Genomic DNA, 25,698 nt, shown 5'->3' on the forward strand with positions numbered 1-25,698 from the left:
AGAGCACAAACAGTGGGGGAGCGGCAGGCAGAGGGAGAAGCAGACTCCCCGCTGAGCAGGGAGCCCGATGCAGGAGCTCGATCCCAGGACCCTGGGATCATGACCTGAGCTGAAGGCAGATGCTTAACCCACTGAGCCACCCAGGCGACCCTAAAAATCACTTTTAAATAGAAAGTCTCTACACTGTTGTGCCAAAGATTACCATTCCTTGAAACCTTTTCTGATCCTCCCACCCTAATGAGAATGTTCCCTCCCACTGCACCTAGGACTAGGCTGGCTAGTCCTCTTCTAGCTCCACCAAACAACACACTCATTTAACAAGTACTTCAGGAGCATCAACCCCTTGCCCAGCACTCTGCTGGATGCCAGAGATTCAGGGCCATGCCTGGTCCCTGCCCCCTGAGGCACATGCTTCACTTCATTGCCCTCATCTGCTTACATAATGGTCCTTTTGAATGGAGGGAAGGGTGTGGGTCTTATTTTTTTAAGATTTTATTTATTTATTTGAGAGCGAAAGAGCCCATGAGAGAGCCCATGAGAGAGCGCAGGAGAGAGCGCAGGAGAGAGCGCAGGAGCGGGGAGGAGGAGGGCAGAGGGAGAGTCAGAAGCAGGCTCTTCACTGAGCAGGGAGCCCGATGCAGGGGCTGGATCCCAGGACCCTGGGATCATGACCTGAGCCGAAGGCAGACAGTTAACCCACTGAGCCACCCAGGCGCCCCTGGGTCTTATTCATTTTAGTGAATGTGCCTCTAACACAGGCTCTGGCACTACCTGGTAGGTACCCAAAATATTTTGGTGAATGGAAATCACTTAAGTCACCATATTTCAGTAAATATATAAACAATGCAACTAAGTTTACAAATGAAAAACATTAAAAGAGTAACATTTAAATTACATAGTTTTCAGTACTACTTTATTAATAATTCTTAAAATGACAAATTCTAGGGGCGCCTGGGTGGCTCAGATGGTTGAGCGTCTGCCTTCGGCTCAGGTCATGATCCCAGGGTCCCAGGATCGAGTCCCGCATCGGGCTCCCTGCTCAGCGGGGAGTCTGCTTCTCCCTCTGTCCCTCACCCTGGCTCATGCTCTCTCTCTCTCTCACGTGTGCTCTCTCTCAAAAAAATAAAATCTTTTTTTAAGAAATGACAAATTCTGTCTTTTTCTAAGAAAAGAAAATAATGGCTTGTAAAAAAAAAAAAAAAAAAAAACTTACGTAGAAATCAACTTACATGTAACTTTTAGCTGGAGAAGTAGGAGGGACTGTTCCAAAATCCTTTCCTCCATAAAGATGCCAAACGAGAGAGACTTCTTTAACAACATAGCGGACGACAGGGATGGGAAAGTGCAATGGGGCTTTGCTCGTGTCCGTCTTCTTAGCGGGTTGACTAAAGTAATTCTCTCTTATTACAATCGCATCATCGACCATCACTTTTACAACTGGCTCTTCCTCCTTCTCCTAAAATAAACAGGGAACACACACGGTCTTATCTCAGTAGAAACCACTGATTATGTTGCGTATCTCAAGATTTCTTGACTCTGCATTCTTTCTAATAGCAATATCAATATATGAAATGGGCAAGTACTGATATTAATCATCACACTGGATACTCTGCATTATTCAGCATCAAGTGGACTTTTTGTTCTATGTAAATCACTCCACAAGGAGTCTTTCATAGTCTTCAATCTAGCTTTTACCATTTGAAAATAAAAAGGCACAGATTTAGTGGGTGTGTGCTGATGTGGGTGTGTTTCTGGTGTGTGTGTGTGTTTATAGTTCTTTAATTCAAAGTCAATACTACATTCCAAATTTAACATACTTCAACATACTGACCAAATTACCATGATCCTAATAATGAAGTTATCCTGAGTTTGACTGGTTTTTTTTTTTAATTTCCCAGGATGCAGTAAAACAAATACATTCATCAAGTTACTACTGAGCAGTTTAATATGTATATACGCTAAATGGTGATTCATGAAGTTCAACTCCAGCACCAATGCTTAACCCTTCTAGTGAACTGTGCATTCCTTACATCCAGACCATACTTTTTAAATGGAAGCATGATTCTCACATGGCAATTACACTTATCAACCATCCATCAGCCTTCACACAAACCATGTCTTACCTTTCCCAATTCTTGGACTAGCAACTCTGGATAGCACTCCTTTCACCATTTCCTTGCCCTGAAGAGCTAACTATGTGCAACATCTGTAGTTTAATAATCTATGTAGAAAATTTTGCCCTGAAACTAATAATACACTATATGTTAACTAACTTGAATTTAAATAAAATCTAAAAAAAATCATTTTTTAAATTTTGCAAATATTGAGCATTCTTCTGAGTTTTAGAGCAATGTGTCACAGAAATAATAAAGTATAGTAAACATTTGCAAAGCCTCAATAATAAATTACAAAATGAAGTCACTGTGAACTGCCAAGAGTTATAAAAAATCTGAAGACTGTTCCTCAGGTACCCTTTGGTCAATTCAACCTGTAACACTACCTTAAGGCCTCAATTATATTATCCATTTATTACCTGAATGTTTGCTCTTGGTGCAAAAAGAATGCAAAAGTCGTCATTCTCGGTGGGCGCACCTGCCATTGCATCACTAATCAAGTGGTGTGTGAATGAGGGGTAAGGAGGGCCAGGCTCCTGGGACGTGTTCCCACTCTCATCTGGAAACAGGAAGAGGTCTGAACAACATGGCTCCTGAGTTTGAGATTTTTCATCCAAAACACCTAGGTAAAAAAGAATACAACACTCAATTTTGGCACATTTTGAACAGTAATGCTTAGTAAACATTTTAACCACATGTCAGATACACACTATGTTGAAATGTTTTCACCTGCAATATCTCATTTATTTCTTACAATAACCCTCCGATTACTAATAAAAAGACTGATAATAAGTTTGAAGTTCTCTAGGAGAACAGTAAATGATGGTGTCATAAAGTCATAGCGAGTCTCCTCTTAAGTTATTCCGCATTAGAGAAGCTCAGAAATATGGCAGCAGGCGTTAGTGTTGACTGGAGTTTTGTTTAAGCCAGAACTGCATTCTGACAACTCTGTCCTGTGGGAGGAGATCTGGAAACTTCCGGAGCAATACTGCAAGGGGAGGAACAACTGGCGACATCTGGCAGTGCCTCCCCTAAAACTACAGGAAATCTCTGCTTATAGAGGGAGGGGGGAACAGAGGCCAAGCAGCTCTCGGGCCAGGGAGTGGTGCCCTACAATCAACAGACTACTTTGTGGGGCACTGGATACCCAACGGGCCACCTGTTCTCAGGTAGCTGCCAACGTGGTTCACAGAAGACTGCATGCATGACAAAATCTGTATTGTGAACATACACCTTTATGCATTTTTAATACGTAGTAGATCCACTAATTCTTTCTCCATTCCGCCAGTCATTCCAACCACTGTGATAAGGACTGAGAACGTGAAGATGAATAATATGATATTTTAGCCTCAAGAGGCTCACAGACCAGATTTTAAATTCTTCTATGGCAGCACCTTGGACTTACTCATCCTTTATAAATGCCTGGTGCACCTGAATATTGAAGCTGCTCAGTAAATATTCACGAAACGTTCTTTCCCACCTAAGTAGGTTAGCTGCTAATATTACAGATAATGTAATATGCAGGAAGCTAAAAGTTCCTATTTCTTTCCTGAGTTCTAATTTATGCTAAATTAGAATAAAAGCAACAATTTAACCCTAAACTTTGATAATACCATGAAATAATTTTTTTTTTTTTTTTTAAAGATTTTATTTATTTATTTGAGAGAGAGAGAATGAGAGACAGAGAGCATGAGAGGGAGGAGGGTCAGAGGGAGAAGCAGACTCCCTGCCGAGCAGGGAGCCCGATGCGGGACTCGATCCCGGGACTCCAGGATCATGACCTGAGCCGAAGGCAGTCGCTTAACCAACTGAGCCACCCAGGCGCCGATGAAATAATTTTTTAAAAATTAAGATTTCAGAACATATAGAAATGACTATGTTTATTCAACTAGAAAAAAATATTTTTTAGATAGATGCTTCAAAGTATTTAGATGCTTCCAGCTGGCTTTCAAGGCTCTCCCACTGGCTGGTTCCTCCCTGCTTATCCAACTTTGGCCAATTCTTTCCAATGAGAAGGGAGCTTCTGTTCCAGTGAGAGCCTGAGCTGCACGATAATTAAGGCTTCTGCATGCTTCTGTGCCTCTGTCAACATTCACGACCTCGCCAAGACTGACTTCTCTCTCCCCTCCACATACCTGAACTCCAGCCACTCTTTAAAATTAAGCCAACTTGGGCGCCTGGGTGGCTCAGTCGTTAAGCATCTGCCTTAGGCTCAGGTCACGATCCCGGGGTCCTGGGACTGAGTCCTACATCGGGCTCCCTGCTTCGCAGGAAGCCTGCATCTCCCTCTCCCATCCCCCTGCTTGTGTTCCTGCTCTTGCTATCTCTGTCTCTGTCAAATAAATAAATAAAATCTTTAAAAATTAAATTAAATTAAGCCAACTCCTCTCACTTTCACTGAAATCTAATGAGACAATTCCAATCCCTTCCAACTGGCAGTTGAGGATGTGACACACTCTGAAGCACTTTCTCATGTCATTTCTCAAACATTCTAAGTAAGAACATCAGTCTGGCTTAGTGCCAATCTGTGTTATGAAACTCTAAGCTAACAGAACAGATAAGCTTTGTCTTTCATTTAATCTGTAACCCCCACAACACCCTGGCCAGTGGTTATTTATCTACTAGACGCTCAATCAACACAAGCAGATTGACTAATAAATATCCACCAAACCTCAGACTTGTCTTTTCTTTAATAAGTTACTTACTGCAGAATTTATAAGCGTACAAATAACATAAGCCTCAAGTGAGGCCCCAGTGCTCCTGGGGAGGAAGGCCCGGCCCGTCCTACCGTTAGCCTGGGCTTGCGCGGATGCGGCGGCCTGCTGCAGGTCAAGCTCCTCCATAGCGTCACTCATCAGATCGCGTAACATCTGCTGGTCTGCTTCAGGAAGTACTGGACCCTGTGAGGAGGAGCGACCGCTGGAATCTACCTACAGCCAAAACACCTAATTAAAAATAACTGAAAATGCTCTAAGAAGCAAACTACTCAGCATGATGTTGTCCTAGAAACACAAGGCATTTTACAAAGACAGCAGAAACAGGAACACAGCCATCGTCCCACCTTCTGCCCTGCAGCTGTAGCCTTCTAGGTTGTTAGCATCATCATCACCCCAACAACTCCTGGCCAACAGAAACAAATGCGCCATCACCTCAAAGCCAGCACCGTGAGCCGGGACGGTGGCAAGCGCGCACACTAGAGGACAGAGGAGCTAAGAACACTGCAGTGAGGCCTGGAGAGGAGCAGTCTCCTTCTGCAGAGCGGGAGCTGCTCAAATCTGGCAGCTGCACCAACTCTCACCCCATGGACACAAAGCCGCTGGCGGTCAGAGTCTCGTGTCCTGGAATGGACAGACACCGAAGGATAGAAGGGGGCACACAGAGCAGGGGAAATCAACTAAGTGGGGACTCACAGGGTTCAACTCCAGCGCTGATGCTTAACCATTTTGGTTAGTGAACTGTGGGTTCATTAAATCCAGACCATGCTTTTTAAATGGGAGTATGACTCTAAAATGGAAAGATCCAATTTGAAAGGGATCATTTAAAATAACTTTTAATAAACTGGAGAATGTTTATACAAAGAAAACAAACAGTGGAGAGGGAGGGTCATGAATTGCCTTCTTGTCAGTGAGAAGAGAGCAAAAGCAAGGAGTCAAAACCCAAAGCATAACACGAATGAAGTGTAAGAGCATCTGAACAAGACAAGGACCTTCACTAGGGGCTCCATTATCTAAGAGACTGAGAATCCTGTTCACAGAGCAGGCCACGATAAAGAATGAAAAAGCACTAAAAAGTTAAAATGCTAAACAAACCGGACATTGTTCAATCTGTACATAAGAGAGGACAGAGAGGTGACAGTTGGGGGCATAAGAAAGCACCGACCCAGAAATCAAAGTATCTGGTTTTGTTGCTAATTCTACTAATTTGGGCAAATAGCCTAATTCTCTGGGTTTTAACTTATTCATCTGTAAAACGGAGATGATAATCTTTAACCTACCACACTGAATTCAAAGAAATCACAAACGAGAAAATATACTGAAAACCCAACAGAATCATATGTAACAAATAAAAGATAACCTAAGTCTTCTGGTAATAACACTAACACTTGTACCTCTCCTCTCCTAAGCATTTTTACATTTTTACATACGACTGGCACAGAACAAGCTCTTGCAATGCTAAATGTTTTCTTTCTTCCTGGAGGGGAGATGAAAATAACTCAAGTCTGGAAGAAAGTATTCTGTGGGCTGAGAAGATTAATGTTCTGAAACAAAGAACACCAAACAGCAGAATGGTTTTCCAAAAAGGCCTACGGAATCACCTTTCCAGACGCATCACTCTGAAGGTAAAGAACAGACAGGTGATTTTTCGAAGTTTCTTTTCTACCTCATGACTGTCACGAAGACCTCGCTGACGCACACACACCACGCCCGTGGCTGCGAGGCGTCCGGGGTGAGTTAGTTCTAATAAAAGATGTTGCTCGCTATACCTTCATCTTTCTGTGAGGGGCTCCAGGCTTCGTCTCCACCTTGTTTGCTGCGTGTAAGTCCCCATAGCTCGCAATGTACTGAATGAGATTCATTAAAGCAGCACAAGAGTCCGAGCACGTTCTGATATGGACAGTGTCACTGGAACAGTGTAGCTCGAAGCGCGGCTCAGTCTGGATGGACGCAAGGGAAAAGAAAGGAACAGGTTTTTCAAATAAGAGCTAAAAATTTCTTGTTTTGCATAGGCTTACATTAAATAAAACAGAACAGAATTTTACTTGCCACAAGAAATACATATTTATAACTATATCCTAATTTTAAAAGATTTTATCTACTTTTGACCAAAATAATTTTATAATAAATTCAATTATTCTTTAGTCTCTCTTATTAAAAACAGGGGTCAAGGGCGCCTGGGTGGCTCAGTCACTGGGCGTCTGCCTTCGGCTCGGGTCATGATCCCAGGGTCCTGGGACCGAGCCCCATGTCGGGCTCCCTGCTCGGCAGGAAGCCTGCTTCTCCCTCTCCCACTCCCCCTGCTTGTGTTCCTCTCTTGCCATCTCTCTCTCTCTCTGTCAAATAAATAAATAAAATCTTTAAAAAAAAAAAAATAGGAGTTAAGTAAAAATTTCCATTTATTTTAGTAACTTACTTGCTCTCCATCAGAATCAGATTTCACTGCAGTTATGGTTAATTCCAAAAGCCCCATATCCATCACACGAACATAATCTAAAAGTTTTTAAATTAACAAAATATCTGAGTAAAGCTTTCAAAAAATACGCATCCAACCAACACGTAATAAAACTAGCATCTCTTTAAAATTCATGGCAGTTAGTGGTACAAATATTTAGAATGGAATGGAAATATAGGTTCATCCTATAAAAGTCCTACAATTCCCTTTTTTTACTTAGGACAAAATTAATCTTATATTAAATAGAGTACATATAATTTGATGCACTTAACTGATGTTCTAAGGACATTACAACCTCAAACTGGTATTTAATAAGATCCTTAGTTCAATAGCATTATTCCAGAGTTCAAACACTCTAAAATATTCATACAAAAACTAAAGAACATTCACCTATCTCAGATTTTGTTTTTCAACTCTTACCTCTATTCAAATTTATAGTAACAGTATTACACTTGTCAGACAAATGCAAGGCAGCTTCATCCAAGATTATTCTGAGGAAACAATATAAAATCAACATCGAAAAATTAACTTTGAATACATGACATGTGATCATGACATACATATCATTCTTCTGATATACAAGTTATCAAAGTCATATATAGTTTCTTATAAGTGGCATCTAACATTTCCTTAAAACTCACTGTTTCTGAGTGCTAGAAATATTTAAATGGTGTAAAGAATGAGACTGAATCATCAGCTCAAATTAATTTTAAATTTTCAGCATTTTTCAATAGATCTAAATTATCTAAATTATGAAAATAAAGTGTTATCAGGCAGTATAGGAAGTTTAGATTTCTGTTTTTAGAAGTAAACTATCAATCTCAAGAATTCATTTCCTCCCTAAAAATAAAAAAGTGATAAATTGAAGAGATGGGACGAATCTTCGAAAATGAAAAATTGAAAACCTGGATAAAGGGACATGACTACGAGTAAAAGAATGCTGATTTTTAACAAAAGGTTGGGACTTCAAAGACTTCAGCTGAACAACAGTTAGCTGCATTTAGCAGACAGTTAAGTTTACCCAGGCACCTGAGAGTAGATGAGGATTTGTCCAAGGCCACACTACTGGAAACGCTGAAGGTTTCCACAGTGAGAAGAGATCGAATCGGCAAATAAAGAGGCCTAATACCAAAAAGAAACAAACAATATCAGTCTGCTAAAACAACAGAAACTCCCTTAAAAGAGCATTTTGAACCTTAACTCTACAATTTGAATTACGCATTTTATCAAAACAGTACATATTTTGAATAAAGCTTTATTTTGTTCCACTTGTGAACTGACCTATAATCAAGTGCACAGCTCCAGAGGTGAACGTGAAAAGTTGTAAACGAAGTTGGAGGATTATATCCCAGAACAGGTTCATCAGCAATATTCAAGAAGTATAAAATCTGTAATCACAAAAATATAAAATGCCCTGCTTTAGAAGAAAAAAAAAAAAGTTGTGACCAGGATATCTTTAGTACCAATGTAAAATATCTCACAGAAAAAGCAACGATTTATTGGGGGGAAAAAAAAATCAATGCTAAAAGGAAAAAAAAAATCATCATTTTGAAGTAATTCATTTTAAAAAGTATTTGCAAAACCACTCGAGTTTGAAATGAAAAGAGAGTCCCATCTGACAACTGCAATGCTACAGAAGTCTTGAGAAAATTATATCTTCTCAAAGATATGATTCATATCAAAATCATTATACAAACTAAAGTATGTATAATATGCTATGCTTGCATATTATTTTGCTTAGGACAATTCTTGAAAAAAATAAACTTTGCTAAAGATTACTTAACACTCCATCTGGTTGTCTATGTAATCCACTTTTGGGAAAAGTTATTTTTCCTTAAATTATACCTAGCTCAGTCTGAAAACCAGATCCTCTTACTAACATCTATTCTCCTGTATTTCTATCTAAATGAGGTTAGATTAAACCTCCCCCTTACAACTGAGTTCAGTGTTCACATCAACCATCTCTCTACCCTTGCTACACAGATCTAGGTCTCCTCAGGTCTCCTAAATGCTTTTATGAAAGCACTCTGAAAACTTTCAGGTATAAAATATTATTTTCCAGCACAAAGAAAAAGCTCCTCTTTCTAAGGAAAATGAACAAGAGTCACAGTGTACTAATTTTCATTCTCAATAGAAAAGAACCAACTGTATTGCATTAATCAAACACTGGAGATTAATTACAGAAATCTCTATAAATGCCTCGAAGCATGTCATTGGCCTAGGGAGTAACTGTGAAATGACGGCACGTACGGAGTGAGCACAAGTCAGTGCATCACCTGCTGCTCCTCTGTGCCTGGTACTCTACAGGTTCTGGGACACGGAGTCCCTTCCCTTAAACGACTTAAAAGATAACTCTGTCTTTGAGATGTTTAGGGTTGAAACTTTAAGGTAAAAAATCAATTTCGTTCTGGAGTGGTGATAATGTTCTATTTCCTAACCTAAGAGGTGGTTATATAGGAGTGTTTCCTTCAACGATATTTCTGTGCACACTGATCATTTCCGATTTGTGACTTTACAGTCTGTGTATTACATGTCAATATAAAGTAAAAAGTAAATCAACATGTACATAACAACTCGTACCTGCTCGTGCCAGCTAAGCCCAGAAGGAAGCATTCTGTGCTGGAGTGTGGCTCCTTTCAACCCCACAGCAATGAGAAATTCCTGTACAGACGACACAAAAAGTTACACTGATCCCCTACATAACCCTCGAATTCAAAACCTGGAAAGTTTTTCTAAGAAAATAAATGTGTTGCTTTTATGCAATCACTTTTAGCTAGTAATCAAATGAACGGCAAGTCTTTAATGGTATAAAAGTACAAAACACAAACCTTCGTATTGGACTCTGATTTATCAGATAGTATTTTAACTGCAACAGAGAGCATATTCAAAGTGTCTCCTGCAACGCCATCTGAAGAAGCTCTACTGAGGCCATCTTCTTCAGAGGAATAAATAGTAGGTTCCAACCAGTGTGGGCGTGTTGAACTGGGCAGTCTTGTTTCTGTAGGAAGAATCACTCCATCTACTACACCTACATCGACAATGAGGTGACAATATAACAAAATGATAACCTGAAATTAGTTCACAGACTTTCACAACTCAAAACAAAAATCCATATACTCCCACTGAATATACTATAATCCTGGAGGCAAAATGACCAACAACCAGCTTGGCATTAATAATCCATACCTCTCTGCTAATGTTGGTATGACTGACAGTACCCTACTTAAAAAAAAAAAAAAAATTAAGATGAAATGCTAGGAAAATTAAATAGAAAAATCTGATAAGCATTAAGACTGTGCAAAGTATTGTTTTCTACACTTTGGGGGGAAAAAAAGAATGTGTATCTTCCATTCACAGGGTAACAGGGAATGTGCTCAAAAGATGGTAAATTCCTTTTGTTACCAAAAGGAAATGCTGCTTGAGAGAGAGTAACGAATGTAAAGTCCCATCAACTCATCAGTGGATAGTAAGATACAGCACACCCATAAAATGGAATATTATTTGGCAATAAAAGAAATAAAATACTATTATACTCGGATGAACCTTGAAAACACCATGCCAAATTAAAGATGCCAGTCACAAAAGACTATATATTATATCATTCCATAACATCCAGAATACACAACCCACAGAGGCAAAGGAGATTCGAGGTTATTTAGTGCTGGGGGGTGGGGGGTGTGAGGGCCATGGGAGGTTAAAAAAAACTTTATTAAACAAAATTTCAATGGGTCTGAACAGAGGTGAACAGAACACACACTCAACACGTGCCCTACCTTTGTGGTACAGACGGAGACTACTGGAATGAAGGCAGATGTAGTGCTTGTCATCACAGCCTTCATACTTGGTCACACAAAACAACGAACCACTGCTGAACTCTAACCAGAATTCGCCATGTTTATTTTCCAACAGCTCTCCATTATCTTGCTAATAAAAAGATCAGAAAAACATAGAAGTCATTATTTAAATGCAGAAAAGTCAGAATGCCCCTTGGGTTGCTCCTTCCTGATTCAGCCTAGAAGATTCTCCCACATGGCGGCAAAGCGGTCTGATTCTCAAACCACGCAACGTGGTGGCATGAAATGCTATGCAGGGTCCCCTCTGCAGAATGAATCCCTGTACTTCACCCTCCTCTCTAACAGGTAAATTACTAGTGATCACCTCAGCAGCCGAACCAGCACATTTGCCAAAAGAAGGTCCACACAAGGTCTGTCTTGTGATCCGCAGTGAAAAGCTTACTCTCCAAAGCCACTGTCACTGCAGAACCTTTCTCAGGCACTGAAACAACCTCCTGCCACCTCAATGATGGCAGGTGTAACCACGGTCCATTTAAAATAAGATACACCTGAAACAACATTCTGGCTTTGCAAATCCTTACCCTGACATCTGTAAACACTGCCATTAGTCCATGGTTAATACTCAGAAGAACTGAGAGAAAACTCTGCGAGTTCTTGTTCTGAGAGTCTAGTTTTTTTTTCCTACGGGAACGATAGTTGGGATCCACAGTAGAAAAATACTGCAACGTCTCCTCCTCAGATCCACTCTCCTCATCTGTGAAAAATAAATGTCATAGTGATACGGTTTGGACAGCTATGGAAACAGAATAGCAACTGGAATATTATCACAAAAATACTTATTTTACAACCTGTTTTTTTACCAAGAATCTGGCATGACAATAAAAATGTACTTTCCGTATTTTTCTCTTTCCCACTGAACTTAAACCAATGTACATACTATCACTATAAAGATAATATATTTGATAATATTCTCAATATGTAGATACAAGTGGAGAAATACTATAAATTACTATATCATAAAATATAGTTACAAGGGGAAAATATCCAAGAAACATTTTAAAATCTATCAGTTGAAAAGGTTACTACTTTATTGCTAAGCCTGGCATTTTAAGTTAGAACAAATTTAAAATATATTACCGTAGTGAACTGTGGATTTAAATGGACTAAAACTATCTTTGTTGAAGGTATTAATCAGCTGACTGGCTACAGAAAGACCAATACCATAGGAAATATTTTCAAATGTCTCCACTGGTGATGGAGCTGTTGGTTCCCACAGCAGCAAGTCATTAAAGATCCTATGGAAGACAAAAGTTGAAAAATACATAACTCATAGTTCAACTGAAGGTAAACTCACGAACATGTCTTTAAGAAGTCACATGAATAATAATTTTTCTAAATGGGAGATAGAAATTAGATCCTACAAAGGAGGGTTTTCTGTTTTAAGTATTAATTATGTCCTTTCAATGGAAAAGTTACTGATACAGCTTGACTGCAGGACAGTGAGAAAGGAATCTGTACAATTCGGTACCTAATTAGCTACCTGCCTGGTTTTACCTATGTTGTGTACATCAAATTACATACACCTAAATGCACTTTAGAGGAAAAAGTTAATTTAAAAACTGTAAAGAACAAAGGAAAGACTGTTCACACAGGAGAGCACTCTGTAAACTATAATACACCACGCACTGTCTCATCTGACCCCACCCCACCCCCAAACCCATGGGGCAGCCAAGAATCATTACTCTCACTTCACACTTGGAGAAACTGCCTCATAAAGGTTAAGTGCCTTGCCCAAGGTCATACAGCTAATTTGTGAAAGGGCTGGGGCCACAGCCCGGATTTTGTCCAGCTCCCAATTCAGCTCTCCTCCTTACTCACTGTTCCTAGAGATAACTGCTTTCTCTCTCTCTCTCCCCCGCCCACCCCACCACCCCAACAGAAAGCACAGCTTTCCTGGGAAGTGTGCATGGACTAAGAATGCATACAAAACGGAACAAAGAGAGGAAACCTTCTACCGGCTGCACAGCCAAGTCAATACTAGTGATTAATGGGTGATACCCATCAAACTAGACTACCAGCACATCCTACTTTTTAAAGAAATCTGTCACTATTCAGATGCCCTCCTGCTCCTACCCCGCCCCCGCCCCCCAAGATCACCCCTGCTCTACATTTTTATAAATACTCAGACTTCACAATGACTTCTCTGAAGCCTGTTGTTAAGATCTGGACCCACAGTGAATCCCTCACATACATAACTCTGTCATGGTGCCTACCACAGTATTTTCTTGCTTCCCCTTCTGAGACTGTAGCCTCTCAGAGAGAGGGCCTTAGGTGTTGGTCATCTTTATATGTGTGGCATGGCATCTTTATAGCACGGTGGCTGTCACGTAGCAGGCACTGAGGGTTTGATGATGAGAGGACCAGTGGACGACTCACATGGCAGGAATGCCAAAGGCCCAGCCTCCTCATAAAGCCTAGTGTGAATACCAATCAAGGTGCCCCCCTGGCCCTTCCTGCGAGAAGCCACTTGTCTAGGAACTTCCTGGGCTTAGGAATTCCCTAGGAATTCCCTAGGAATTGTCCTAAGCTTCTGAAGCCCTAGAAAGTATAAACCACCAGGACTGAGTATCTTGACTCTCAGTAGACTGAAATCCCCACCCCAAAAGCTCTCCATCTGGAACCATCAATAGGTGAAGAATACTAGGGATACGTAAGTCTCATCTCAGATACAATGACAGCTATGCCCCCAAACTGTGTGATACTCACTGGCTCACTGCTTCTTGGATATATTGCTCACAGGACAAAAGAAACAAAAGAGTCTAAACCCAGATCTTACTCTAAACTCCTCTGTAAATAAATAATGACAATGAAGAATTTTCTCAGGAAATGCCCTTCCTTTACCTTATTCCCTACAACCATTCTCTTATCTCCATAGCTAAGAGAAAGTATTAATTTATGTAAAACCTAAATATAAGTTTTATATGATTTTGCGTTTTCCTTATTTACATGTTGGTCTAAACCCAGTCTTGATATCATTAATACTGTAAAACATTGGATGAGGTTTCTAACACCAAGAAAGAAAACACTTAAGATACTTAAGGACACAGGGGCATCTGGGTGGTTCAGTCAGTTAAGTGGCCAACTCTTGATTTTGGCTCAGGTCATAATCTCAGAGTTGTGGAACTGAGCCCCGGATGCGGCTCCTATCAGCAGGGAGTCTGCTTGGGATTCATTCTCTCTCTCTCTCTCAAATAAATAAATAGATCTTAAAAAAAAGAGAGAGAGATATTTAAGGACACATCACCATGATTCTGTGGCTATGAGCCTGAAACATGACAGACAATATCTAATTTAACAAAGCTAGTGAAAATTCTTTTATATTCTAAAGGACTTCAATGGAAAAAATTCTCCTGTACCTGAGACTGTCTATCTAAAAAGAGCCCGTTGACTAAGGCACTAAAGGAATAAACCAAGATTTTAAAATGTATGAAGTTAAGGCAGAGTTGGTTATATCTCCTGCTCAGAAAGTTATTTTAATGTATGAAAATAAAAACTAAAAATAAATTTAAAAAATTATATAGATAAAAGGGCAATATTGAAACATTTAGCAAAACTCGAATGGGGTTTGAAGATTAAGTAATGCAGAATATTAATATTCTCATTTTCTCATTTTGATTGCTGAATTATAATTATGTGGAAGAATGTCCTTGTCTTTGGGAAATACACAAGTGCTCAGGGAGGGGCATCAGGTCAGTGGCTCTCAAATAGTTAAGAGGGGGAGGGGAAACCTCTATGTTCTACACTTGAAACTTTTCTGCAAGTCTGAGAATATTTTAAAACTTTAAAATAATATTAACTCAAAAAAATAATAAAAATAAAATATTAACTCAAAATAAAAACAGACCTATTCAAAGCCAAATAAGGGGCAAAGAATTCACACCCTGAAGAACTTAGATATGTGATTTATAAATCCACAGGGTGAGGAAGCACTCCAACACTTATACAACTGTAGGTACCTGAGAGCCGGAGAAGTGGGCAGAGTAAGGTAGAACAGAAACGCTCTTCAGCAACCACTATTTAACCAGCTCTGCAGAAGAACACATACTCTCTCGTTCCCTGACTTGAGCAATCAACCGCCCCACCTGCCATACTGACGGACGTCCCCCGTATGCTAACCGCTGCTCCTTGGGACTACTCTCCAGCACACCCAAGAAGTCTGCTCCTATCAGGTGAGCTCGATGTTCAGTATATTCACTAAGTGTCAACTGTGTTTGGCCTCGAATGTGCTCATCTCACTTGTATTTACTCTTGTAAGTATACTTTAACTCAATATTATGCTAACAGATGACCTAAATATACAGACTGAGGTGGAAAAAAATCTTAAAAAACCAAGAAAGATTATGAACTCAGATTCCTTTGAAACTATTTTTTCAGTAACTGAAAACTGTAAACAAAACCTTTCAGGTATACATTATGTGAAACTTCCAACCTGTGGCTCATATTAAAAGGAAGGGAAAAAAAAAAGGCCTTGTCTTGTATTTTAAAAAGAAGTTATAAATGAACATATTTATAAACTGAATGTTTAAGGTGCATATTTCTGTTCTGATGTCCCAATTTAACCGATGGCCACCTGCTCAAGCAAATGCAGAACAGAAAGAGAAAGAAATGGATTAAGCTCTTCTGACCTCTGGGCTAGACCCTGAACTAGTCGTTTCGTTTTGCTCAGTCTTAGCCTTGCAGATCTGTCAACTCTTGGTAGATATTCCTATCTATAAAAAGAAGAATGGTCTAGAGATCAGTGGTTTCCCAAACTTTAGATCATGTGTAACAGCTAAAAAAAACAAAACCTATAAAAGCCTTCTGATATGAATTTATAAATTATAGGCTTCTACTTATATACATTATGTAGAATATAAAACAAATATAAAAATATAAATTTTAAAAGACTTAGGGTCAATTAAGTCAATTAAGCCGCCAACTCTTGGTTTCGGCTCAGGTTGTGATCTCAGGGTCGTGAGATTGAGCCCTGCCGTGTCAGGCTCCATGCTCAACACGGTGTCTGCTTGAGATTCTCTCTCCCTCTGCCTCTCACACTCTCGCACATGCTCTAAAATAAATCATTAAAAAATAAAAGTTTTAAAGTTGAACAGAAGAACTAACATTTTCTTCCTCCACCTCAAATAGACTATCCTGTGAATCTCATCATCAAGACAACTCAACTAAATAGATCTTTCTGGAACTTAATTTTCTGATTCTGAGACCAACAATCCTGGTCACTGGTAGGCAATAAGGAGATCCAGAGCTTATTATGAACAGTTAAGGAATAAAGGAGCAGAGATATCGGATATCAAGTAAATGTACAGCAGAAACAACAGTGCAGCTTCTAAAGATTAATAGAAATGAGAATCATGTCTTACATATGAGAAGCTAGTGATGACCGATACTAAGAACATCTTTTTCTAGAAAAGCACATGACCACCTTTCAGGTCTACGATAGAAGTGATTCCTTCAGTGGATGGGAATGATACCAGAGGACTACCGAGTGCTTACTGTATGCCAGGCGCTATTCTCCGAACTTCTCAAGTGCTGTATCATCTAATCCTCCAAACAACTCTTTGAGACAGGTTCAAGTTATCATCTACATTTTACAGATGAGGAAACTGAGCTTAGAGCAGGTAAGTTGTGAAGGTCTTCCAAGTCTAGGCTCTTTTAACTCTAGAATGCTATTTATTTCAACATATTTGCTTGGTACGTATATTTAAGGATATTATATAATTCTAACAAGATGCTTTTTTAAACTCTGAAAAAAGATGCTCCTTGTACAAAGACTCTAGGATTCTGATTCTACCCTGGCACGTGTTAGCCCCCCATATAAGCTGCTCCCCTGGCACCTGTTGGCCCTCCATACAGGGGTCTCCCAACTCTTTTCATGTCACTGCACACACAGAAGACATTTACTCAGTACTCTGTGGTACGGTGACAGAGAGCAAATAGCCAACAAAGGTGGAGGGAATAAACATCTCACATACAAGTAACCCAGTTACCGGACACACTGGTTAGGAAACTCTGCTATGACAACAGCCCGTCGGAACGGTTAACAGTTTTGTAATCAACACCACACAAAGTACCCAGTGATGGTAGATAATATTAAAGCAAGGAAAGAAAAGGGGCAAGTGGGGAAACAGGGAGACAGTTAGGCAGAGAAGTCCAATCCCAAAGACTCAACTAAATGTGTTTAAACTCACCTATTATAAAGCTTCTCATAAAAGCTTTTATTAGGTAGTGTTACATGAATGCTGGGTAACGTAAGTTCCAGCACATAGTGAGAATTGCTGATTGCTTTATCCTGAAATTCTGTCATTTCCACAGGGTCTCCTGGCATCACCATCTAAAATACAATAGTTTGGTGAAAAAAAGCATGAAATAACCATTTCATGTTTAAAATAACAGGAGCATCTTCTTGCCCTATCCATGGGACTTTATATGTAAACAAACAAATAAGCATGTAACTTTTAACCAAGAAAAGAAATACTATTCAGTCTTAGAGTTAAAAGCGTAGCAATAACAGTATACAAAGTACTTCTTCAAAAAACAAAGAATGAAAATGACTGCTATATGGTAAAGGATAATTCCTTCATTGCTCACTTCATTGCTCATTTTACCTGCTCGTTTTCAAACATGACTCTACGAGAAGAGAAGGGAGAAGGGGCTGGTCTTCGCAGATCACAAACATCCTTCAGGGAATGAGCACCCCCTTCCTCCTCTTCCTGATAGCGGCCATCACTCTCTTCTTCCTCAGCTGCTATTCGCTCCAAAATGGAATGCACAGCTGGTGGATTTAATTTCAGTACAATTCTGACAGCAAAGACAATTTAAAAAATCAAGGTCTAAGTGTGAACAGCAAGGCTTTAACTTTCCTGCACTCTGATACAAAGACAACCGATGATAGGATTCAGCTTTTCTACAAAGTCTAATTGTGTCTCATGTAACCACTTCTGAGTGTGCTATTAACTTCAAAATGTAGAACAGATGAAACAAATAAAAGAAGGCTATTAACACTTCATACTTGGCTAACTGAAAATCTGACCTTGTGAGGACAAAAGATTATCTTTCAATTTCATCAATAGCCGACAAATGTTACCTAACAATTCTATTTATTTTCATGAAACCAAATGCTTCTGGGGTCTGTTGTGCTATTACAGAATATTGCACACCTAAGAGACCTTCTATCATAGAAATTATTCAAATGGAAAAACAAAGACTCCCAAGAGAATAACTTAGAACTGCAACAACAAAGTAGCATTTTCCTTCAGGAATTTCAATAACAAAAGGCTTGCCTTGTTGCTGTATTGAAGCTACAAACCTGAAGTAAAGGAGCCCACGCCCTGGGCCCCCGCTTTCCTACTCCATGCACATCACTAGCAAAGGCTTTGCAGTTTCCTTCCCAACACTGTCCTGAGGAGGCCTGGTGCCCTCAAACCAAACCTCTGTGGGGCATCTACGACGTGTTTTTCCCCTTAGTTAAGTGGTGCCAGTTGGCTCCTGTTAATGAACAATCGTGACTGTTTCCTAATTTATAGACATCTAAATGTAACTTGTGCTTCCAAATTAACTGAAGTAGATCCATTTATGATGAAAACTCATGCACTAAACCACTCATTATCAGGCACGTCCTCATCACACCTATCCTAAGAGCCTGCTAGGACTGATACACAGGGGCAGGTGTAAAAAAGGCTGGCAGGAAAATGGCACAAAAAAAGGTCACTTTAATTCTCAGATATCAAATATTCAGTTTTCAATATAATAAAAAGTAATTTCAAGTAAACTAAGTCCTTTTAAATATATCCAAGCCCGGGGCGCCTGGGTGGCTCAGTTGGTTAAGCGACTGCCTTCGGCTCAGGTCATGATCCCGGAGTCCTGGGATCGAGTCCCACATCGAGCTCCCGGCTCAGCGGGGAGCCTGCTTCTCCCTCTGACCCTATCCCCTCTCATGCTGTTTCTCTCTCTCTCTCTCAAATAAATAAATAAATAAAATCTTTAAAAAAATAAATAAATAAATAAATAAATAAAATATATCCAAGCCCACTATCAGGCTATTAAATTAATAGTCTTGTTACAGTATATTATAATGAGTAATTAACAAATGTTAATAATTAATAATCTCTAATAAATATACTTTATTAATTCTTCTAAGAAATCCTGAAGCAGTGGTTCTTAACATCCACCTGCACACTGGAATCACCTGCTGTAATTTTTAGACTATCCTGATGCCCAGGCTCTATCCCAAAATCTCAGGGTGGGGCCCCTGAGTATTTTGTAAAAGTTTTGTAAAAGCCCAGATTTGAAAAACAGTGTCCTAGGGGCGCCTGGGTGGCTCAGTCATTAAGCGTCTGCCTTAGGCTCAGGTCATGATCCCAGGGTCCTGGTATCCAGCCCCGCATCGGGCTCCCTGCTCAACGGGAAGCCTGCTTCTCCCTCTCCCACTCCCCCTGCCTGTGTTCCCTCTCTTGCTGTCTCTCTCTGTCAAATAAATAAATAAAATCTTTACAAAAAAAAAAGCAAAAAAGAAAAACAGTGTCCTAAAGCAATCACGGACTATAAAATTCACTTAACAACTAACCAAATGATGCCATATAACTCTTCTACTGTAGCTCTGAACTATTTTTTTAAATGGTTAATAATTCTTTTGTGCCTCTAATTAAACGGGGTAACTTGAGACCAGGGAACACATTTTATACCTCCATCTCTCACAGTATTGACACATACCTTTCATAGAGTAGTACACTCAATATGGATTTTTCAATTTAATTTGTCCATCTTTCTCTGCGTTCTCTCATCAGGGCTGAGTATGTTTAGTTTAAATTAATAGCCAAAATGCCGATTAAAAGTACTACAGCAGGGGCACCTGGGTAGCGCAATCGGTTAAGCAACTGACTGTCGGTTTTGGTCCAGGTCATGATCTCAGGGTCCTGTGATCAAGCCCTGTGTGGGGCTCCAGCTCAGCACGTGGAGTCTGCTTAAGATTCTCTCTCCCTCTCCCTCTGCCCCTGCTCCCCCCCTAAAAAATAAATCTTTAAAAAAAAAAAAGTACCACAGCATTTTTTTTGAAAGGATCTCATTAAATGTCTACCATATACACCTGCTAACTCACCGTGGCCAGTCAAAGTCATCTGATGATGCTGTATCTCCATCTACTCCACTAGACACATGGAAAAACTTAATAGATGGTTCTCCTTTATCTTCCTGGAATGACCCTAATAAAACAAGACTGATTAACTAAAATGCATTTCTTCCCAAGTGCTGAAAGAAAAGATAGTTTCCTCCTAACATAAGCAAAGATCTCCTAAATCAGGGACATAGTGCAACATTAAGTTGCATAGCACTCATTCTTTTGTTCCTATTGCATGGGTACATGTGGGGAGACAGGAGGAGCAGATAATGATGATGTTTTCTGTTCAAACTCAAATTCTTAGGTACCAAGTGTAATGTGTCAGGTACATAATCATGACATAGTAAATTCGGCAGTTGCCACTTACTGCCACTGAATGCTTATTCTACATAAAAGTTTATGCACTTAATCTAGGAACATAGAGATAATAACTATATTTCCTAAATGTTTTGTACCAAGCACTGTAAGAATTACTTCCATTCACAATAATCCTATGCATGCTTTTTCAGTCCATTTTACAAAGAAAGACTTTCCTCCAGAATAATGAGTTTCTTCCCACTGTAGATAAGAGAAGATCAGACAACCCCTAAAGGCCCTTTCATGAAGTCATAATCAGCAAGTCAATTGTAAATCTCTGTAAAGATGTGTAAAACTCAGAACAAGGGAAAAAAACTTTGCAGCCTATTCCCTGAGATGGAGGAGCAGGATATGGTGGCACAGGGAGGGTGTGGTTAGAGAGGGTGAAGTGGCAGAGGCAGGTTGTTTATGAACCACAGAATAAAACGTCAGAATCTTCCAGAGGTCCTCATACACCTGGTTCACCCTAAGTCAATACATATTCTGTTAGATGACAAAAGCAAATACAGAAAAACTGTCAATAGGTTTTACAAAGGAAAGTCACCAAAGATTAGTATGATGATTGAAAGCTCAAGTGTGAGACTTCGGTTGGAATCTTGATTCTGCCATTTACTACCACACGGTCTTGGAAGGTACCTCTTCTTAAGTCTATGGATTCCTCACTTATAAATGATAAAAAATAACTGGAAATAATAAGCCTACCATAACCATGACGATGAAAGGAAAGCAGTAACGTGTGAAGTGCTTAGTACAGTACCTAACACAGAGTGGCACTCAAGAAATTCTGGTTACTTTCAGCCCTACAAAAAGTAAGTAGTCAGGTGGCAATAAAAATGTAGTTAAAGGAGCGTCTGGGTTGGCTCAATTGGTTAAGCGTCTGCCTTCGGGTCAGGTCCTGATCTCAGGGTTCTGGGATCAAGCCCTGCATTGGGCTCCCTGCTCAGCAGGAAGCCTGCTTCTTCCTCTTCCTCTCCCTCTCCCCTGCTGGTGCTCTCTCTCTCATTCTCTCTCTCTCTCCTTCCCTCCCTCTCCCTCTCAAATAAAATCTTTAAAAAAAAGTAAGCTACAGCACTATACTCCCTGCAGAAAAGTATTTTAATAAAGTGAATAATCATGCTTAGTAATTAAAAAAAAAATCAATTCTATCACATATTGGTATACAATATTGGAAAAAAGCCATTACTCTTGCTTTCTAACGCTGTCTATATTGGGGGCAGCCATAGACTTTTTCGTGATGTTTGCTTGAGTAGTAGTTTGTTTCTGCTCTGGCTCTTACAGGCATGTTCAATCTTACCAACTAATTCTCTAAAGGTAAGTTCCAATTTAATTTGTTCTGGGGTTGATCCTCCTACAAATTCAGTCTTAAATTCCAGGTCTGTGAATGCTAAATGAAGGATCTCCTTTTGAAGCGACTTCTTAAACCACGGTCCTCTTTCTTGATCTGACCGAAGATCAGGTATTGGGAAGCGAACAGAAAGGTTTAACGCCGGTGTGGCCACTTGCACTGACACCCGACAATTTGCAGGATTATGTGAATCATCCAGAAATACTTCAGTGAAAGCCTTGTGCTAAAACACAAAATATCAAAAATATGTCAAAACATCAAATTAGGTAAACATAAATGACAGTAATATTCAACATTACAATATGCATAATCACTATTTCCTCATTCAGTATAATGAACTAAAATACAATTCAAATTAACTACTACCATATTTAGTGTAATGAAATTCTATAATGTAATCGTTACTGATAAAACTTCAAATAACTGGCAAAAGTTCAACCAAATAAGTCAAAATCAATCAATCAAAATAAAAACCAAACCGAAGTGAAGACACAGGAGCTAGATGGACACACGTTACTGAAGACTAAAACCACCAGCATTAAATTAGGTTATCAATAAGTCCAGTACAGCTAAAAACCAACTCAACATTCAATTTGAAGGATTTATCTCCAACATGCTCCTTTAAAGACTTGATGTGAAATAAGACAGGTCATGCCAAGTGCAAGGGCCCGTCCCTGACGTGACTTTGTATTTCCAGGACTAAGCCTAGAGCCTGGCACAGCCCAAGTTCTAAATATTCACCAATGACTCACTGTGAGCTCCCATCCAACCCAAGGGTATGAGTCCATCAAACAGCCCTTAGAAACCAAGACAGGGCGCCTGGGTGGCTCAGTTGGTTAAGCGACTGCCTTCGGCTCAGGTCATGATCCTGGGGTCCCGGGATCGAGTCCCGCATCGGGCTCCCTGCTCGGCGGGGAGTCTGCTTCTCCCTCTGACCCTCCCTCCTCTCATGTGCTCTCTCTCTCTCTCTCTCTCATTCTCTCTCTCAAATAAATAAATTTAAAAAAAAAAGAAACCAAGACACATATGCACCCTCTACTCAAAGCCATGTTATAGCAAAAGGGTCAAAGAACATGCCCTTCAGGGGCACTTGGGTGGCTCAGTCCTTAAGCATCTGCCTTTGGCCCAGGTCATGATCCCACGGTCCTGGGATCGAGCCCCGCATCGGGCTCCCTGCTCAGCGGGAAGTCTGCTTCTCCCTCTCCCACTCCCCCTGCTTGTGTTCCCTCTCTCGCTGTGTCTCTGTCAAATAAATAAATAAAATCTTAAAAAAAAAAAAAAAAAAAAGAACATGCCCTTCAGATAAAAGTCTATTTCTGTTTGTTTTTTGTTTTTCTAAAACGTACTGAAGCTTCTAAAGCTTTAGCCCAGAGTACACTGCAGGTGGTAACACTCCACTTCATGAATCAGTGTCCAACACCTCCTGGATTAGGGAGTTCCTTTCTTACCCTGGACTGGGATTTTTAGCACACCTATTTTCTCTCTCCCCGCTCTTGGACTTTGTAACACTAACCCCCACTCTCAGCAAAAATAACCCAAGAGATTAACCATCATCCCAGCACATCTATGGCTAACAGCAAATATGCACACTAGCCCCACAGAACTTGAAATAACTAGTAATTGGTGACAACAATAAATAAAAAATGCTGATTTAATGTGACTACCCACCACTAATTAAGGGAGAAACAAGTAGAAAAACACCTCCTCCCTTTTCTTTTAACCAAAGTTTTCTCTATCTGTTCCTGGTCCAAGAGCCCCCCAGTTCCAGCCAAAGATTCCTCACAGATTTCTTGCAAATGTGACTTACTTAAACTGCTTAGAAAAGACACCATGCACCAGACAGATCTAAGTAAAGTGACCTAATGTGATGCTCAATAACACAATGCTATAAATTATGTTCCCACTTTCAAAAGTGTACCTTACAATATATGGGCTACATTTTATAGGTAGATCAGGTAGTTTACTAAATGTGTGAATAAATTTTCTACAGATATTATAATCGCAACTTACAAAATTCAAATAAACACAGAGAGGGAAAGGAAATCCAATTCTATGCTCTAACATAATCAGTGCTACCAACTGGTATATTTCTATCCATTCTTTCTCTATACCTCAATTTTATTTACACAGTTGTGATAAAAGTTTCTGTGGAATAATATGTTTCACTTTTTCTCTTAATACTCCTTCATGAGCTTTCTTCATGCGGCTACACCATCTTTATAACCATCATTCAAAATGGCCACATAAAATTTCACTCAATATATTAGCAAACCTTATTCAGCTAGCCTACCATCTAGACATAAAAGTCTCCATCTTTTCATTATGAATAATGCTGTTTTAATATATGCTACTTAATCCATTAAGGATACTTAAGCTCAGAAATGATCCCAATAAGCCCATTAGCTAGCTATAATTAGGATTAGTATTTGTAATGTTCTGAATACTTACCAGACTAGTATGTTTATTGTATGAAGTATACATGTGCGATGCCATCATTTCTACCGTAGTAAGCTTCTGTGGTTGAAGCAAAGAATTTAACCTGTCCACAATACTGATATCCAGCTCACAAAACACAGGATTTAACTTAATTTGTAATTCTGCCTTCTGAGGAACAGAACTAAGTCTTGCTTGATTACCCTTTAAAAAAAAAAAAAAGGAAAAACATTAATATGATCACTAACAGTACTATAAAATTTAGTGGAAACTGTATGATTGTGACAAAATACATATCAAATGAAAATTTATAGGTGGTATCACACAATAAGGCTTCTTACCTGGGGTCCTTTATTCTCAGAATGCTTATAATGAAGCTGAAGACACACAGGCGGATGGGAATCAGTTCGTTCTTTGGAATGGAACATTAAAAGCTTACAAACAAAGACAAAAATAAATGTAAGATATTGAACTGTAATACATCCCATGAATTAACAGAGGTGCTAGTGGTGGAAAGACTTTTTTGAAATCAGGAAAGCTCATTTTACATTTCATTTTGGTCATTCACAAGCAATGTAAATCTTAAGACAAGTTAATTTCTGTGATACTTAGTATCTCGTCTGCAGAAGGTACATGAGAATTCAAGTGAATTAACGCCCAAGAAAGTACTTTGAAAATAAAATAATGTACAAGGGCAAAGTTAACAGCAATAAATGTTATCTTGATAACTTTGAAAAGTTTCTCTAGCACACACTTTTAGAATTGGAAAAAAAAAATCAGACTAATAATAAATAAACAAAAGACACTGTGCTTGTCTTGAACAGTGCTTACTAGCACACTGCAGGTATTCAGTATTTGTTTAACAGACTTCTGAAATTAATAGTGCTTGGAAAATTAGGGAAATAAAGTCATCTGTCCCATAATCTGTCTGCCACTCTAAAACAAGTCAACTCTAAAAAATTCTAACAGACTCTTACAATGACCTTGAATGCCATACTTTAAAATGTTTCAACGAAATACAAATGCGTACACATGCACACTTCCTTCCTCTAATGGCTTCCTATGCTTTTTTTTTTAATAAAATCATTGCTATTAATACAACTCTTTAAAAGCAAGGTAGATTTAAAGAATGATCCTAAAGACAAAGTATCTAGCATTTACCTCTGTGTAGTGAGGAGGAACAGAATGAGAATCAGTTGGAAACAAGCATTCCAAAAGTTCCATTTGCCCAATGGACATATCAGTACTAAAATATCGGGAAGCTGATCTTTGTCTTTGTTCATAGGACACTTTGATGCCAGTACCTATAAATCTATT

General features: G+C 39.4%; 1 protein-coding gene across 6 annotated transcripts in view; it reads right to left on the bottom strand.

Moving 5' to 3' along the window:
* ATG2B (autophagy related 2B) overlaps positions 1-25,698 on the bottom strand; it is an 82,347-nt gene that overhangs the window by 23,449 nt on the left and 33,200 nt on the right. For 4 of the 6 annotated variants that reach the window (XM_036104678.2, XM_036104677.2, XM_036104681.2 and 1 more), the window contains 20 exons: positions 25,543-25,693; positions 24,723-24,815; positions 24,397-24,585; positions 21,898-22,171; positions 20,229-20,331; positions 17,740-17,932; positions 17,323-17,465; positions 12,215-12,372; positions 11,659-11,831; positions 11,057-11,207; positions 10,112-10,311; positions 9,864-9,944; positions 8,565-8,671; positions 8,313-8,405; positions 7,704-7,774; positions 7,245-7,321; positions 6,598-6,768; positions 4,903-5,044; positions 2,534-2,736; positions 1,230-1,456 (listed from right to left, as the gene is read on the bottom strand). In XM_036104678.2, the coding sequence (XP_035960571.2) occupies positions 1,230-1,456; positions 2,534-2,736; positions 4,903-5,044; positions 6,598-6,768; positions 7,245-7,321; positions 7,704-7,774; positions 8,313-8,405; positions 8,565-8,671; positions 9,864-9,944; positions 10,112-10,311; positions 11,057-11,207; positions 11,659-11,831; positions 12,215-12,372; positions 17,323-17,465; positions 17,740-17,932; positions 20,229-20,331; positions 21,898-22,171; positions 24,397-24,585; positions 24,723-24,815; positions 25,543-25,693 (3,000 nt within the window). The remainder of the gene's footprint in view (positions 1-1,229; positions 1,457-2,533; positions 2,737-4,902; positions 5,045-6,597; positions 6,769-7,244; positions 7,322-7,703; positions 7,775-8,312; positions 8,406-8,564; positions 8,672-9,863; positions 9,945-10,111; positions 10,312-11,056; positions 11,208-11,658; positions 11,832-12,214; positions 12,373-17,322; positions 17,466-17,739; positions 17,933-20,228; positions 20,332-21,897; positions 22,172-24,396; positions 24,586-24,722; positions 24,816-25,542; positions 25,694-25,698) is intronic. The other 2 variants (XM_078054175.1, XM_036104679.2) reach the window with 2 other exon arrangements.

Source organism: Halichoerus grypus, chromosome 8 (genome assembly GCF_964656455.1).
Source record: "Halichoerus grypus chromosome 8, mHalGry1.hap1.1, whole genome shotgun sequence".
Classification (NCBI taxonomy): Eukaryota; Metazoa; Chordata; class Mammalia; order Carnivora; family Phocidae; genus Halichoerus; species Halichoerus grypus.